The sequence below is a fragment of the Antedon mediterranea genome, chromosome 6 (assembly GCF_964355755.1).
Source record: "Antedon mediterranea chromosome 6, ecAntMedi1.1, whole genome shotgun sequence".
Classification (NCBI taxonomy): Eukaryota; Metazoa; Echinodermata; class Crinoidea; order Comatulida; family Antedonidae; genus Antedon; species Antedon mediterranea.
This window is the reverse complement of record NC_092675.1, coordinates 20485453-20501526: the sequence shown is the minus strand read 5'-3', so window position 1 is coordinate 20501526 and position 16074 is coordinate 20485453. Positions and strand designations below refer to the sequence as shown.

The following is a 16074-nucleotide window of genomic DNA, read 5'->3' as shown; positions in this document are numbered from 1 at the left end:
AATATAAAAATATATACAAATAAACTTTATTACTGTGAGTGTGGGTAGGCCCTACTGTTAGATTATAAACATATAATATACAAATAAACATTCCAAATTATTTGGTTTAACCATAGAGGTATAGATTTAGATTTATGGGCCCCCTTGGAGAATAAACATAAATAGTACTGCAATGCTGTACAATACTGTTAAGGTATTAACCACTTTTGATCGCAATTTGAATAGCAAATTTCTTACTGTGAGTGTTGGTACTGTTAGATGTAATATAAAATATATACAAATAAACTTTATTACTGTGAGTGTGGGTAGGCCCTACTGTTAGATTATAAACATATAATATACAAATAAATAAACGTTATTACTGACAGTTGCTTCTCAACGTTTGTATTAATTAATAATTTAAAAATATATAAACGTCGTAGTGGTGTATCGTTACATGTACTTTACTATTTCAATCGACTATGACAGTGAGAGTTTTAACAAAGTACCGTATTAAATCGTAAATGTTTTACTGTATTTAGTGGTATATTATTTATAGGCCTATAAAACATTAAAAACAATATTTCGTTACTGAGTGGATAAGAATATATTTTAAAATGTTTCCTCTTTGTACCTATCTTCTTTCCCCATCCCTCAACCCTTAATGTTACATACAAAACACAAATTGGGTTTGTTTAAATGAGTCCGAATAAAAAAATTTGTTTCTCTCTCGGAAGTAATTCCCAGGGTGCTAATTTTGGTTGACTACATAAATCATTGTGTATATTTATTCGTTTCTGTAAACGACAATGTATTATAGTCCTGCGGTACGTACATTTGAAATCTCCATTTTTTTCTCGCTGGAAATACTGTGTATTCGAGAACCATCTGTGGGCACGACCTAGATGGTACGCGAGCGAAGCGAGCGTGCCATCTAGTTTATATAATAATGAATCCATGAAGACAAAATAATATGCACTTTGCGATTGTAGTAATATTTTATTGATAAGTTTTTTTCAAATAAAGATAGAATTAAATAAAGCCAGACATTGTAGTAAATATTCAGTATTTTGGCAGTGTAAAAATATTATGTGTTAATTATTAAGAATTCATCCAAAATCTATATTTTAGTGACCTAAAATTGATAACATAATGAGCTCAATTGTAGAGAAAATAGAAGAGTTAAATAGTGAATTACAGTAGGACACACCGTTTTAAAGGAGACTTTCTCGTAAAACAAACGAGTCCCAATGTGTTTGGAGAACCTTCATTATGTTGAATAGGTTTTTCACTGGTATTCCCACATCCATACAAGATATATTATATATACATTTGTATATACAGTATCTGTATTTGAATGAAACGAGGGAGAATATGTGCAAGTATACTTTTAACAAAATATGGAATGTTGCGCAAACAAACCAGAAGTGGACGACAAGCTTTTCAATTAATGACTAATACATTTTTACTACATTATAATATCAAATTTGATAAATTTATGTATACACTATCCCTTTGTGACTAGAGATTTCTTTTAAAAAACGTAATCAGTAAATTTTACAGATGACCTGTACTATTATAGTACTATCCTATAAATCAAAATCACATTTTAATTAGAGCATATCTTAACACCTAATATAAAAAATATTTATATATCAACAAAGCTCAATTTTACCTTTAAGTATTATGGGATTGAGGTATTGAAATCTACAATGCATTGAAAATACAAAAATCAACAAATCTATAATTACTTTTTACTCTATATTGCAAACACATTTTAATACACCAATAATATTAATAGATTAAATTTGATTTTGAAGTCCATAAATGTTTCTTATTAAAAAGGTTAAACTACTAACACCAGGATATATTCACTTTTAATCTTTCCTCAGATATAAGCCCAGTCTGAGGTATAATCTCACTGTAAATGGTATATGCTTATTATGGGTACAGTTGACTTGCATGAATTTTCATCATTACGTATAAGCCCACCTACTTCCTAAACTTCACCAAATATTGTGTAGGAGGAGGATGGGCTTTGGCAGTTGATTCAAGGACCTACCGTAATACATCCTGTTCACTTTTACTACCTATCCTCTCCTTGTGTGTCTCGCATAGCCATGGCCACACATAACAAAATGTACAATTCCCAAGACTTCAAATGATTAATAGAAATTACATGTCAGTATTAAATAATTAAAATATATTAAAAGCATAGCTTTACAATATCCACAGCATATGTATAAAATGAATAAAAATCATAATTAAAATGTTTCAATATGGCACGCATAATTAATATATGTAGGCACAAAATTCTATTAGGATATACTGTCCTTTGAAAATAATAAACTAATTAATTTTTTTAAATGATCATTTTGAAATATAACAATTTACAAGAGCATTAATGATTGACACATATGAATATGAAAGCCAATGTAATCTTCATAATTTATTTATTTTTAAAATTATAGACTACAATCTAGTCTAGGTTTTAGACAGCTTGTGTGAACTTGCTATTGTTTCTAGCTTTCAAACCAGTCCCACCCTATTCCACATATATACCAAGTTTTCTGTTCTTTCTGCATTCTCACTCCTCACGATCAAAGTATATTGATCGAAATGTCAAGAAACCCAACAGTTCTTTTCAGAACTAATACACATGGTGTACCGCACACTTTATATCAACATTTGATTTCGCCATGCAAACCTTCAAACAATATGTCATACTATAAAAACGCCAGCTGTTGTGCTACGAATCAATAGCTACAAATTCATGGAACATCTGTCTACCATCCAGAGATACTTAATTTATTATTGTTCAGTTAAAAAATAAGGTAACATTTAATGAATCAATTAATCAAATCAATAAAAATGCTCAATGTTTGTTATACTTAAAAATAAGCACATACATTCATGTTGAATGAATTTTTCGTTAATTTCAGATGACAATCTATATCCACACACAAGTATTTAAACTAAGATATAATTGCTACTAAGGTTGACAATGTGTAGCTTAAGAGCCAAACTCTACCGTGTTGTCTTCTATACGCTTGTACTCATACGCGCCACGTCCATCAAACTGCAGGTAGAACTCGTGGTACTTCCACAGTGACTTGCGATGAGAGACCGTAAACAACGAGATGCCGACTTCCCTGGCGTGTTTGTAGATGTAGCCCTCAACGTCAACGCTAACTGCACTCGTACACTCGTCCAAGATAGCAAATTGGGGCTTGTGATAGAAAAGACGTGCCATCTGTAAATATTAAAGATAATCATAATTAATATAATAATTCAAAGGCAAATTACTAAATAAAACAAAAACTTTCTACGTAACAATCACCAAGCTAAACTTTATGTAACAACAAAACGTGATGTGCCCATATATGATGTCATATCACTACCATATTTGGCCACATCATACTTTTTTGTCAAACTAGACATAGCTTAAAACACATGTAAACAACTATTCTAATGTACAGCTATTCTAAATGTACTATCACAAAAAAACTATACAATTACTTACGGCAACTCTCTGCTTCTCTCCTCCACTCAACACATCCATCCAGTCTTGTATGGCCTCCCATCCTCCTTCACGATCAAGAATGTTTGCAAGTTGAACCTTAAAAGTAAACAAACAAATGGTTATTAAATAGAACCATTGAATCTCACTTTATCATTGAATAGAACAAAATAATGCACATGATGTGCAATAAATCAATCAAATGGCAAGGTTATACTTGAGTGTTTTGTTATTAAATGGATAGCACTGCTATACTATCTAAAACGCTGTCTACACTATCAAACTAGTTTGACAAAAAAGTGTGATGTGCTCAAATATGGTAGTGATATGACATCATAGTGTCCATATATGGGCACATCAAATTGTTTTGTCACATTAAGTTTGATAGTGTAGACAGAGCTTAAACTTGGACATGGGATTAATAACAACCTGTTTGAACTATTTACCTTTTCCATTGACTCTGCTAATTGTTGATCAGTAACTCCTTTTCTCATCATATCTTCTTTAGTATCTGGATATATGATTTGATCACGTAGTGTTCCTAATGTCATGTATGGTCTCTACAATTACAAATAACAGGTAAAGAAATATACAGATATAATGATGAATCGAACTTTCAAACTTGTTATACACATACCCACAAATTTGGGAACTATCCTAGTTCTAATTTGATGGCTCTCAAACTCTCAAAATGGTACAGCAAAGCTACACTATCAAACACAAAAAAGTGCGATGTGTTAAAATATGGTAATGATATGACATCCTCATGTCTATATATGGGCACATCATTTTTTTTTGTCGCATAAAGTTTGATAGTGTAGACATAGCTTTACAAAATACAAACCTGTGGAACGTAGAACAGCTTACAAGCTTCAGGCTTTGTCATTGTACCACCAAACAATGGCCATAGCTAAAAATATAAAGACAAAATTAAGTATTAAACCAACCAATTAAATATCACAAAAATGGAGTGGATAAATGTGGTCATTTGGAGTCATCTATCATTTCTCCTGGTTTAAAAAAAAAATTACCATTAAGAGAGAAAAAAAAGTATTAAATATACATAAAACCGTATTCTAGTTTTGTATATTGCAGTCCCATTCTTACTACAGTCTTTCAATATGCCCAAAGTATACAAACAGATATTAATAGGATAAATTGACAGTACTGTATAATAAAATGTTATACCTCTCCTAGAATTCTGAAGAGTGAGCTCTTTCCACACCCATTTGGTCCACATACAAGTACATTCATGCCACGAGTGACCTCAAAGGTCATGCCCTTAACAAGTACATCACCATTTGGCGTCACAAGAGGTACATTATCAAATCTATAAAGAATGAAAATTATCAAAAATAGACAACTTTGAATAAGTAATGTTTATAGTATTTTTGATGTTCTTATATGTTGCTTTTAAAATATTAAATAATGTATCCCATGTCTGTTTTTAAATATTTATTTATTTATATTTATACTGTGCGACCTCTTCAGTCAAAGACTGGTCTGGTCTCCCAGAGGGCCCAGTTGATGATCAGTGGCTGTGATGTACTAGTACACCGGGGTAACCCCCTACTCGTCTCGAAAGATGTACTAGGTTCTTTAAAGTGCACATGAGCTTGATGTGTACACTGGACCTACGGTTTATAGTCCTTATCCGAGAAGACTTGTTCTACCACCAGAACCATGGAGCGAGTGAGCCCCGAACCCTTGCCGATATAATGGCTACGTAATTACGGTTCCACTGTGTTAAATTTACAATTTCAAATGTTGAATTCTGGAAGAAGATTATTGATTTGAAGGTGTCCGTATAATATTATAAAAATGGACGATTCAGGATTTTTTTACATTTGGAAGTAAAAATTAGTAAATGTATATACCATGCTTTCTGCATTGCTGATTACATTACTTACTATCCAACCTAACACTAAAATGTAACATTTCAATGTAGCAATTTAGCCACACCTGCTCATACTACCATATTCTCTCTATTACCTTATAACATCATCTTTAAATATAACTTCTCCACTTCCTGGTACTAAAGGTTCACTGTCCTCTTCACTATCAGAATCTAAAGGAAGAAAAATACAACATTAGGCTATTGAAGAGGGCACAAGAAAAACAGAAATTTATATAAATTTATGCTATTATGTACTGTATGTTTTATCTATACTTTACTTTTACTAACTTACTTTATCATCTATGAAATTGTTTTGTAAATTATAAAAGAAAAAAAGTACTGTATTAAGCTATACTAAGTAACACTAGAATAATATATGCTAATTAAGCTCAGATAATGCATGATCGTGGAATTAAGTAGACTTATCAAGCCACATGCCAGACAAGAACTAGTTTTAATACACTCAGCCCTCATTCAAGCTGTTTTCGGCACCCCTGCATTATCATCATTGCTATACAAAACACAGCTTAACTTTGCATAAACATTGTAATACCTTTTCCCGTAGCTGATACCATGGTACGTTCATAGCGTCCAGTGTTCAAGTCTTTCAGTACAGTAATTAGTTCTGTAACCCTAGCTGTAAACCTTTTGTATTGGAGACAAAAATAATCAATAAAAATACCACATATTTGAACCCTGTTCATATATCGTCAACTTTGACCATGAAGGAAGTTAAAGACAGCAAAAATTAAGACTATTTGCTCTGCAAGCATGACTTGAACAGTCAATAGCCTGGTTCCTTAAACAATGTCATAGCTCACTTTAAAAGGATGTTCACTATTTTTGAGCAGTTGATAAAAAAATGAACAACATTAGCAGAATAATCAATTTACCAACATTATACACCATACCATTGTATACTGTGTTAAGCTATGTCTACAATATCAAACTTTATGTGACAAAAAAAATGTGATGTACTCATATATGGACATGATGATGTCATATTACTATCATATTTGGGCATATCACTAACATATTTGGGCATATCACTACCATATTTGAGCATATCACTACCATATTTGAGCATATCACTACCATATTTGGGCATATCACTAACATATTTGAGCATATCACTACCATATTTGAGCATATCACTACCATATATGGGCATATCACTACCATATTTGGGCACATCAAATTTTTTTGAGAGTGTAGACAGAGCTTTAAAATAACAACAAACTTTAGTGTGCTGAAAAGGTAGGATTGCTAGCAAGCAGATAATGTCACAATGTCACTTTTCGCAATACATGTCAACATGTCACATTACAATTGAATAAAGCAATATTAAAAGCACTAAATTACAATACAGTACATTACAAAAGCAAACAAAACAGTAGTGTTTAGTGTAAATATGTTAGTGTTTTCATACAATTCTCAAATCATTTAAAGTATTCACTTTGGCAGTCGGGAACAGCACAATTTTGTCACTAAAACTCCAATTAAACACTCACCCTGATAATCGTGTCATGTCTCGTCCAGCGAGAACAATTCTCCCGACTGCCTGAGCCATACGTAACAACATTCTCCCCGCCTGATAATATTCCTAGTTGATGACAAAATGAAATGATGTTGTTATAATTCATTGTAATTAGTTATGTATGATCTAAAAATTGCTAAATTTATCTGTAGTGATTGTAATTACTGCAGTAATTTGTTAACAGTAAATTTATTGCAGTTTAATATCTACTGCACAATATTGTTAATCTAACAAAAATTATAGTTTTTGTATACAAATTGTTGCAAGGTTAATTACATACAAATATTTAGTATATATTTAGTTCTCTTAAACTCCCGAACAAAAAAATAAAGACTCATAGACCAAGTATCAAATAGATAGATAGATAGATCTGGAGTAAATAACAAATATACTGCAGTAAACGCAATAGCTACAGTCATGCTAAAACATACAGCCAGCCCTTTAGGCCGATAAACATGAAATACACAAACACAAATGTTAGAACGATGCACTAAAGTATACATAAGGATAGGCATTGCGTGGCTGACAACTTACCCGGCCAGCCTTATGGCCTCTCGGCCAGCAAGTACTAAACGACCTATTGACATGGCCATTCTAAAAAGCATGTAACCTGATCTGTAGTATGTCTAAATAAAGTAATAGACGATTATTTATTGAACAGATTTAGAAATTTAAATAACAATAAATATTAAAGACAATGTATTATTACATCCAGTTATATATAGTGTAATAACATCTAGTTTTAATTGCAGTAAATTAAACAAGTCACTTATACTATATAATAGATATTTTTTTTAAAAGGAGGTTTGACTAAAATTGTCATTAAAAACAAAATACATTGTTACATAATAAATAAAAAATACATTAAAAAAATTATCAAAGTTATGTAAGTTTTCAAGGAGAAGTATAATTAACAATATTAAAATAATATAAATAATAAGATTTAATGGGTAAAATAAGGTTTTAAGTAGTATCATTTTTGTATAAGATTTCTGCTCTATTTACAATACATTTATCCTCAAAAAACATTTCTTTTATTCTGAACAAAATAACTTTTAGGTGAATGTAACATACTGTACCATTTAATATGACTGGTAGTACTACAGTAGAACTCTTCCTTTAGGGCACCCCTATTTTCACCTACCCTTAATGCACCTTACACACTAGTCATTATATTTATGATATAAATCTTATGTACATTTTTCTAATGTATTGATAATCTACAACTTACCTCCATGATTTCTGAGTGATTAAGATGCAAGAATGGTTTGTGCTGTAGGTTTAGGAATGGTCTACTAACAACAAGATACCCAACAACAGTTGCAATATCTATCAAAAGAAAGTCAATAAACACAATTAAAAAGATTATAATAGTATACCATGCTACTTGTCAGTTCAAATGGTCAGTAGCAAATAAAGAAATATGACAGTGATAAAAGAAAAAAAAGTGTACTAAGTTCTCACAGATATTAATAAGCAGACAACACCAAAGAAAAATAATCAATATTTGATGATGGATTGATAGAATGAGACTCTGAACCAGGTCACAGGGACATCTTAAGTAAACATCAACTTAAATTGCAATTTTAACTTACATTTTGCAATTATGTTGTCAATAAAACCCATTGAGAAGCGGAAGAAAATAAACTGATGTAAATGATCAACCTAAAAAAAATGGTGAAAAATTAAAGAAATGTTTTGACATGTTATAGTTCTGACATAAATGAAATATCTCCAAAAAATATTTCATGGATACAATTTAGCATTTTAAGTTCTATCAACTGCAAGGTAATTTAATAGTTATATTGTACAGAAAAACCTTATACAAAATAGGTTTGGTTCTGAAGATTCTAATTTAGTATGGCAAGGCAAAACATCAGAAGATACATTGTTATCCAATAAAAAGACAACCTTTTTTAACTGCATGTTGCTTGTTCTACTCGGATATCTTCTAAACACAAGGAGGGTGTGTTACTTATTGCAAATGTCATGGGGCTAATGTATATAATTAATGTAACAAAATGATTCCATATTTCTTGGTTTAAAAGGCTTTCAACCAGAATTATACCACATAGAGTATTTAAAGAGCTACAACACAATCATACCAATTTCTTGAACGTGTGATAAATAGTCCTCCTTTCACACTTGTTACCTTGATAGAAGGCAATTTCTTCACTGTTTGTAATCAAGCGAGAATTGACAAATCGAAACTCTCCTTCAAACTGTTGTTCCTGTACAGTCATCCTGCCAACAGGCCTACGTAGTCTATCAGTCAAAAATGAAATCATAATTGAATGCGATATTATATATTTGCAGTGAAGACATTTTTTTTTATAAAAGTGGATTGCTTCATTTTAAAACTGTATGCATAATTAGTCCCCATCAGGGCTGGACCTTATACATATTTTTGCTTAAGTCAGGATAGTTAAAATGTGCTTAAATGAAAAACAAAGCCATTTTATCTATCAAACCAGTTCTATTTAGATTATAAAATGGACTCTAACATCATCCAATATTTCCGGAAAAATACTTGCTTAGGTCAGGTGTGGCTTAGGTTATTTTGACTTTGATAACAGACTGCAGTAAAATTAATGGCAACAAATATTTTCTGCTAAGCAGAATCTGACCACAAATGACAACGAGTAACATAACTGATTTAATTGACATCTACGAGTTGTTGATTAAAGATAATTAAAAATATGAATCGGCAAGTATTATGAATACAACATACCTTGTAAGTACTAGGCCAGATATAGCTAAGTATAGCAACATGAAAGCTGGCCCTTGAGCACCTATAGATGATGCCAATACACGGGTGTAGATCAAGATGTCAAGTAAGGGCTGAAGAAGAAATAAGTATAGAATTCCAAATTATGGTTTGCCAAATATCAAAATTGTGATTTCCAAAGGACAGCATTTTGAATTTTATAATATGGCCAAGATTTATTTAATGGGGCAGCGCTAACATACAAAAGTCTGTCAAAAATAGTATCAAAAAGTAGTTCATAATTTCATTTAAACTGTCAAAATGGAGGAGTACGCACTCTTAAGCTCTGTCTACACTGTCAAAATAGATTGAAAACGTGTGATGTGCCCAAATATGGTAGTGATATGACATCCTCATGTCCATAAATGGGCACATCACATTTTTTGGTCACATAAATTTGATAGTGTAGACAGGGCTTTAGTGCTGGATACACTCCCGATAACAAATCTTAAGCTCTGTTTACATTATCAAATGTTATGTGACAAACAAATTTGATGTGCCCATAATGGACATGATGATGTTATATCATTTTTTAGCATATCACTACCATATTTAGGCACATCACACTTTTTTGTCAAACTACTTTAATGTCTAAATATTTATTGATATCCTTTCTAAATTACCTACATTTTAACAATTTATTCTGAGCTTGTGTTAATTTAAATATTTATTGATGTTAAACATAATCTTAAAATACAAACAGATGAGTTGTATATTATAAAGATATTTACCTTGCTTAAGTTTGAGTACAAATCAGCTACACTGTTGCAGAATTTCTCCACGTCTTGCGTTAATAGCTGATCAGCATTTGCTATACGATTATCAAGGTTGCTCATTTTGTAGTATGTGAACCCTCTGTAAATAATTACGGCATTAGGAAATATGATATGTTTGTTTATGTAATAAAATTATATAATAGCAAGCCAATGCAGAGGGAATTAAATGAATAAAACAGCAGCAAGAGGTTGTTTCTGCTGAGAGAATTTGAATAAGTTTCTGAGCAGAAGAAATGGAACAAATCTCAAATAACCACTTAAATGATGTCAAACTAACAATTAAAAACACCCAAGTGATTCTTAGTTATAACGCAGACTAGGAATATGCCAGGCCTAACGCTTCTACATCACAAGAGTACATAAAAGTTTGATTATTAAATATAATATAACTTATGTATGTGTTATTAAAATTACCTGAGGTATTGATCATAGAGGAATGATGTCAGCCTTGTTCTGAATAATAACTTTACTTCATTCAATCCATACTAAAAAAACAAAATAATTATTGTTTAAAAAAGGTATTAAAAAGAGGCAATAGCAATAACAATATGTCCAATCTTCTATATAATTAATTATTATTGTTTCTACAAGTAATTGCAAATTAAAATTTAGACTTACTTTTAGCAAGTTGTTTATCAGTGATATCTGAAAAAAGAATGAATGAACAATTAAAATTAATGGCCAATTTGATTCGATACTACACATACCAGAGGACCCAAGTTGAAAAAAAAAAATGTTTGGATAAACAATAGAGGGTGTGCTATAATAATTAACAATTATATAGAGGTCGCTGTATAAGGTAATAATAATAATATTAAAATCTTTGAGCGTACACCATCTGGGATATCCAATACCAAATTGACTAGGCCTAGGCCTACCTACATATGTTCGATAATAAACAATGGGTGAAGTCTGACACCTTTCAGAATACTTACAGCTGGCATGGCACAAATGAAATTAAAAAGATATTTCTTGAATAAGCCAACATCTCGACCAATTATAGAGCTAAAAGAAAAAGTATAAAAGATGATTTAAATTCTTATTTAGCAAAAAATTATGCATTGTTTCATTTACAAGAGCATAAATAATTAAATGAATATGTATTGTGAATAGTAAGTCATTATGAACACTGTACAGTACGTCTTATGACATACCGCACTTAACTCCTCCAATCAGAGTGAGTATTGCCCAGGGTGTGCACATAGACTTATTTATTTTTTTTTTCATAGCCAGATTCTGGGGGCGAGTTTGGGGCCTCCTGTTGGTCTCTTGACTTTTCTCATAGATTGGGATAGAGCTCTTTGCACTTGGATATCCGAGTCTAGACCAAGAAGTAAGTATTGTTTGTTAATTTTTAATTATAGTATTGCTAATTACAAAACCCAAAATGTACCTTTCTATGGCAGTTCCATTTTGAATCATCCAAACATCACAATATGTTCTTGCAGCCAAGGAAGCAGCCACTATTAGTAAATAAAATGTCTGAAAACAAAAATTGTAACCATTAAATTTGAGTGACACGCTTAATCCTTGTTTAGAAGATTTTTGGCTTCTTTTGGAACCCCTTGACAGAATAACATTTTTGTTTAAATAAAAAAAAAAGTAAAAATAACAGTTTTATGATTTGTATACAGGAATTATTATTATTATTATGTAACAACATTTCATTTAATATTATTATTATTATTCTTATTTTATTTATATAGCGCTTTTCCAAATTAGTATAAAATGATAAAAGCGCTTTACATCAGCAGACCCAACAATGAGTCACTTCTTAGGAAATAGATGTGTTTTGAGGGCTTTTTTAAATTTTAGAACCGTGGTTTGTTCCCGGATCACAGACGGGAGTTCGTTCCACATGACCGGTCCAAATTTTGAGAAAGTATTATTTCCAGAGGTCCGCTTTTCGAGACAGTGATCCAATCTAGTGTGATCTATCTCGGACCTCAGGCCTCTCTTAGCACATCTATACACCCGTAAGAGATTGAGGCATGCGAGTGCAATCACACACATAAATGTGTGCCATTTACATTTACAATTCAATTTTGTAGGCTTCTACACACCAAGATACAAACAGCATACCTACAGCACATACAGTATGTTGAGGAGTGTAATTTGTAGCACACCTTTTCAAAATAATAATATTTTAATACATTTCTAAAAAAAAAACCCAAATCTATAAATAAGAATCTACTACTAAAGTCCATCTAATACAATACATTATAGTTTTCTATGAAAAACAAAAGTCAAGGACAAGTATGTATGATTTAAAAAGAAATTCTTAATCCTGCACGCCATAATCTTTTGTAAAATACAATTTAACAATTTAAACCACTTGACCAATAAAAGCCCTATGTGAATAATCTATAATCTAACAGGATATTAAAATAACCTACCAATTATTTTTTACTGCCACTACATAAATTATAAGGAGTATCAACAGAGTAGTAATTAAACAGAATGTTCCAAATAAAACATGTAGAACACAGACTGTATATATAATATGAACATAAATTAGTTTTAAAAAGTTAAAGCAACTTAAAAGTGACATGTGGTTAATTCAACATTTGGATATTAAATATTAATGTTTTAAGGTTATTTTCGGATTTCATGCTACCAGCCCGCAGTTAGTTCAAATGTTTGCACGGCACCTCAATGTTACGTTGGAACAGACTTTCATATGCATATGAAAGTAAAACAATACCCATGTGATGTTATATACGTCATATCAAAATAAGCTGTATATATATACAGTATGTATTACCAAATAAACAAACTTGGAAAATACTTACTTCTTTGCATTTTAACCTTGGTACTAATATCTTAATAATTGAAAATAATCGTCTACAAAATGAAAAAAAACATATTTATAAAAGAGAGCTGCTGTTACATATTATACCAGTATATCTTGTTTTCTATTTTATATGATGTAAAAGAAAATAAATGTTTATTTGAAATGAAATTCAAATTTATGGGTCCTGGGTTCAAGTCCTGTCACATGTCAGGATTTTTTTCTAAGGAAAAAATTACAACTCCACTCCCTAAGACTTTGTTTATGTAGAGCATCTTGTATATGTTTGTCTTGTGAACCTCTGAGGGTCCCTAATGATCAGCAATGGATGGATGGATTACCCTCATTAAAATATGGTTAAAAAAAAATGTAAAAAAAAAATTGAAATCAATACATAGGAACTAGTATTACTTCAGATAATAGCATAGAAAGATAATGATAAGAAAAATATTGAGAGACCACGTAAAATTGCACAACGTATTATTAAAGCTGATCTTACGCCTTGTTCATTTATATATGAAAAGAGTATTCTAAAAAAAAAGTAAACAATATTATGAAAGACCCCACTCATCCGTTACATTGTTATAACTTAAATAGATCAGGCATTAGGCTACGACCTCCAAGAGCAAATCTTTGTAGAACTAGAAAATCCTTCGTTGTAAATAGCATTCATATTTTTAATTCTAATGTAAGACGTTAATGCAATTTTTAATTCTAATGTAAGACGTTAATGCAATTTTTAATAGTTTTACATTTTTAACAGTATTTTTAACTTTTTATCTTGTATTTTTAATCTGTTATAATACTGCACGTTTTTAAATTGTTGCAATATTGTTGTTTTAATCTACCAAGCAAAGTGAATTTCCATTTTTATGGACAAATAAAATTTCTTGAATCTTGAATAGAACGGAACAGGTACTTAATACTAATGTGTTAATTGATTCTTAACATTGTAAGTTTTTGCAGGCATACAATAGAATGCTTACAGTGTTTATTCTATTTTATGAATATGTTATTCACTGTCAATTATACAGAAAACAACAATTTGTGTAGATTTTGGATAATACTTTTTGCTAAAAGTCTTACCTGAAAAATACAGAATCTACAGCAGCCTTTTCTTTTGATTGTGCTTTTGATTTTCCTCCCTAAAAAAAACAAACAAATTTTCTAAATGGAAAATGGGTCAAAAGAATGTCAGGTATATTTATGTCCCTTCCGTCACAAAAAAAATTTAACATATTTTTTAATTGAATGTTGCCACTAACGGCCGGGCAGATTTAAGATAGCAAATAGTTAGAGTTATAGTTGTTTTTTTTTTCGTCATTGGTAATATTCAATCTGGGAACTTTTTTTAGCAATTTCATTTATGACCCATGGGTTGGCAGGTCTGATTTACTATATTATGTCATATTATTTGTTAAAATGTTATTGTTACCCAAAAAACAGTAATGATTTATACCTGAAGCACCACAGGGATTTCTGATATACTGAAATAAAAAAAAAAAGAGTTTCATTTAGTAAAATTGTGTGAGGTGCAGTTACTTGCTTATACAATAGTATTACCAATAATACCACTCCATGTTGCTGGTACTTAATTAAATACTTATTTATTAAAAATAGATATGCATGCATATTTAAACGTAATTATTTATATTATGAATCAATGTACCTGCAGATTAAAGAGCCTGTAAAAAATATCCATATTATTTTGTTAAATTTTTTAACACAATCATAAAATTAAATAATAATATCAACAATAGGTAAAGCTATAGGCCTAGCTAGGCCTAATTTTACTATTTTAGACTAGGCACCATAGGCCTACAACACAACAAGCAATTGCCAATGACATTGCAAATAATTTTTTTTATTTTATTTTATTTTATTCAATTTCCAGGTAACATTAAAAAATCATAAACAAGGCACGGCATCAATCAACAAAACAGAATAGGTTAACAAAACAAATTCTTTTAATGTTAAGTACTAAAAAATAATCAATTTTTAAATCGAAAGAAAAATTTATATTGTAGGCAGCCGCATAAGCCTAGCTAGGCCTACTGCACAGTCTAGAATCACGTCGGTTAATGCCAGGGAATCCCCAGCCGCCGCCGGCATGACAGTTAAGTTGGTCACGCCAGGTAACAACCTGTCTACCTGGCGGCGTGCAAGATAGGCATCTAGGCCTAGGCTATCTAGCCTACTTAAGGGCTAGCCTAGCTAGGCCTAGGCCTAGCCTAAATAAAAGTGTTACCTTTCAGTTCGTTTCCGCCTCCCTTTGTTGTCCTTCGAATTATCCAATCTTTTCGCTAAGTAATATATGCTAAAAGCACTTGATATTGCTACAGCCGACGTTGGGCTATACAAAAGTTTACTCATTGACGGTGCCATCTTTGTCCAAATGGCTCCTCTACTACCCGATCTGAACTGTGTTTCAGATCGTATGTCGCCGCGCGCGAGCCTATCTATCCGCTGGGTTGATTGTCGATGTCGTCGAGTAGTGTGGCCAAAAGAGCAGCCTAGAAAAATTACTGGGTAGTCCGAACAACCACTACTCCGAACAACGCGTATTCCCCATGAGTCCGATCTTTTTGCCGTGTGATTAGTATTATAGGGGGCAGTATATCAGTGTGAGACATGTGCGTAGTGTGGTACAAGTAAACAAAAAGAAAGGCGCGACATGGGCGGGGCTGTTCTTCTTCTTGTCAGCAACTGAAACCACTCAAAAATAATGTATGCTTATAGGCCTGTTTACATAACAAATATAAACTGCTGGAGTCGACCCACTACTAAACGGTTTAAATTATAAATTT

At 31.5% G+C, this 16074-nt stretch overlaps 1 protein-coding gene across 2 annotated transcripts; it reads right to left on the bottom strand.

The window, feature by feature from the left end:
• Window positions 1-943: 943 nt before the first annotated feature.
• LOC140050859 (ATP-binding cassette sub-family D member 3-like) lies at window positions 944-15748 on the bottom strand. Of its 2 annotated transcripts, none has more exons than XM_072095822.1 (21): window positions 15516-15748; window positions 14727-14754; window positions 14354-14412; window positions 13269-13320; window positions 11870-11958; window positions 11412-11481; window positions 11095-11121; window positions 10891-10961; window positions 10432-10555; window positions 9665-9774; window positions 9039-9198; window positions 8529-8598; window positions 8165-8262; window positions 7468-7559; window positions 5950-6041; window positions 5492-5567; window positions 4688-4829; window positions 4344-4409; window positions 3946-4059; window positions 3503-3598; window positions 944-3232 (listed from the first exon to the last, which is right to left on the bottom strand). In XM_072095822.1, the coding sequence occupies exons 1-21, from the start codon at window positions 15650-15652 to the stop codon at window positions 2993-2995; spliced, it is 2013 nt and encodes a 670-aa protein (XP_071951923.1). In that variant the 5' UTR covers window positions 15653-15748; the 3' UTR covers window positions 944-2992. The 2 variants fall into 2 exon arrangements, with proteins under 2 accessions (XP_071951923.1, XP_071951922.1); XM_072095821.1 differs by lacking the exon at window positions 7468-7559 and adding an exon at window positions 6908-6999.
• Window positions 15749-16074: the final 326 nt, after the last annotated feature.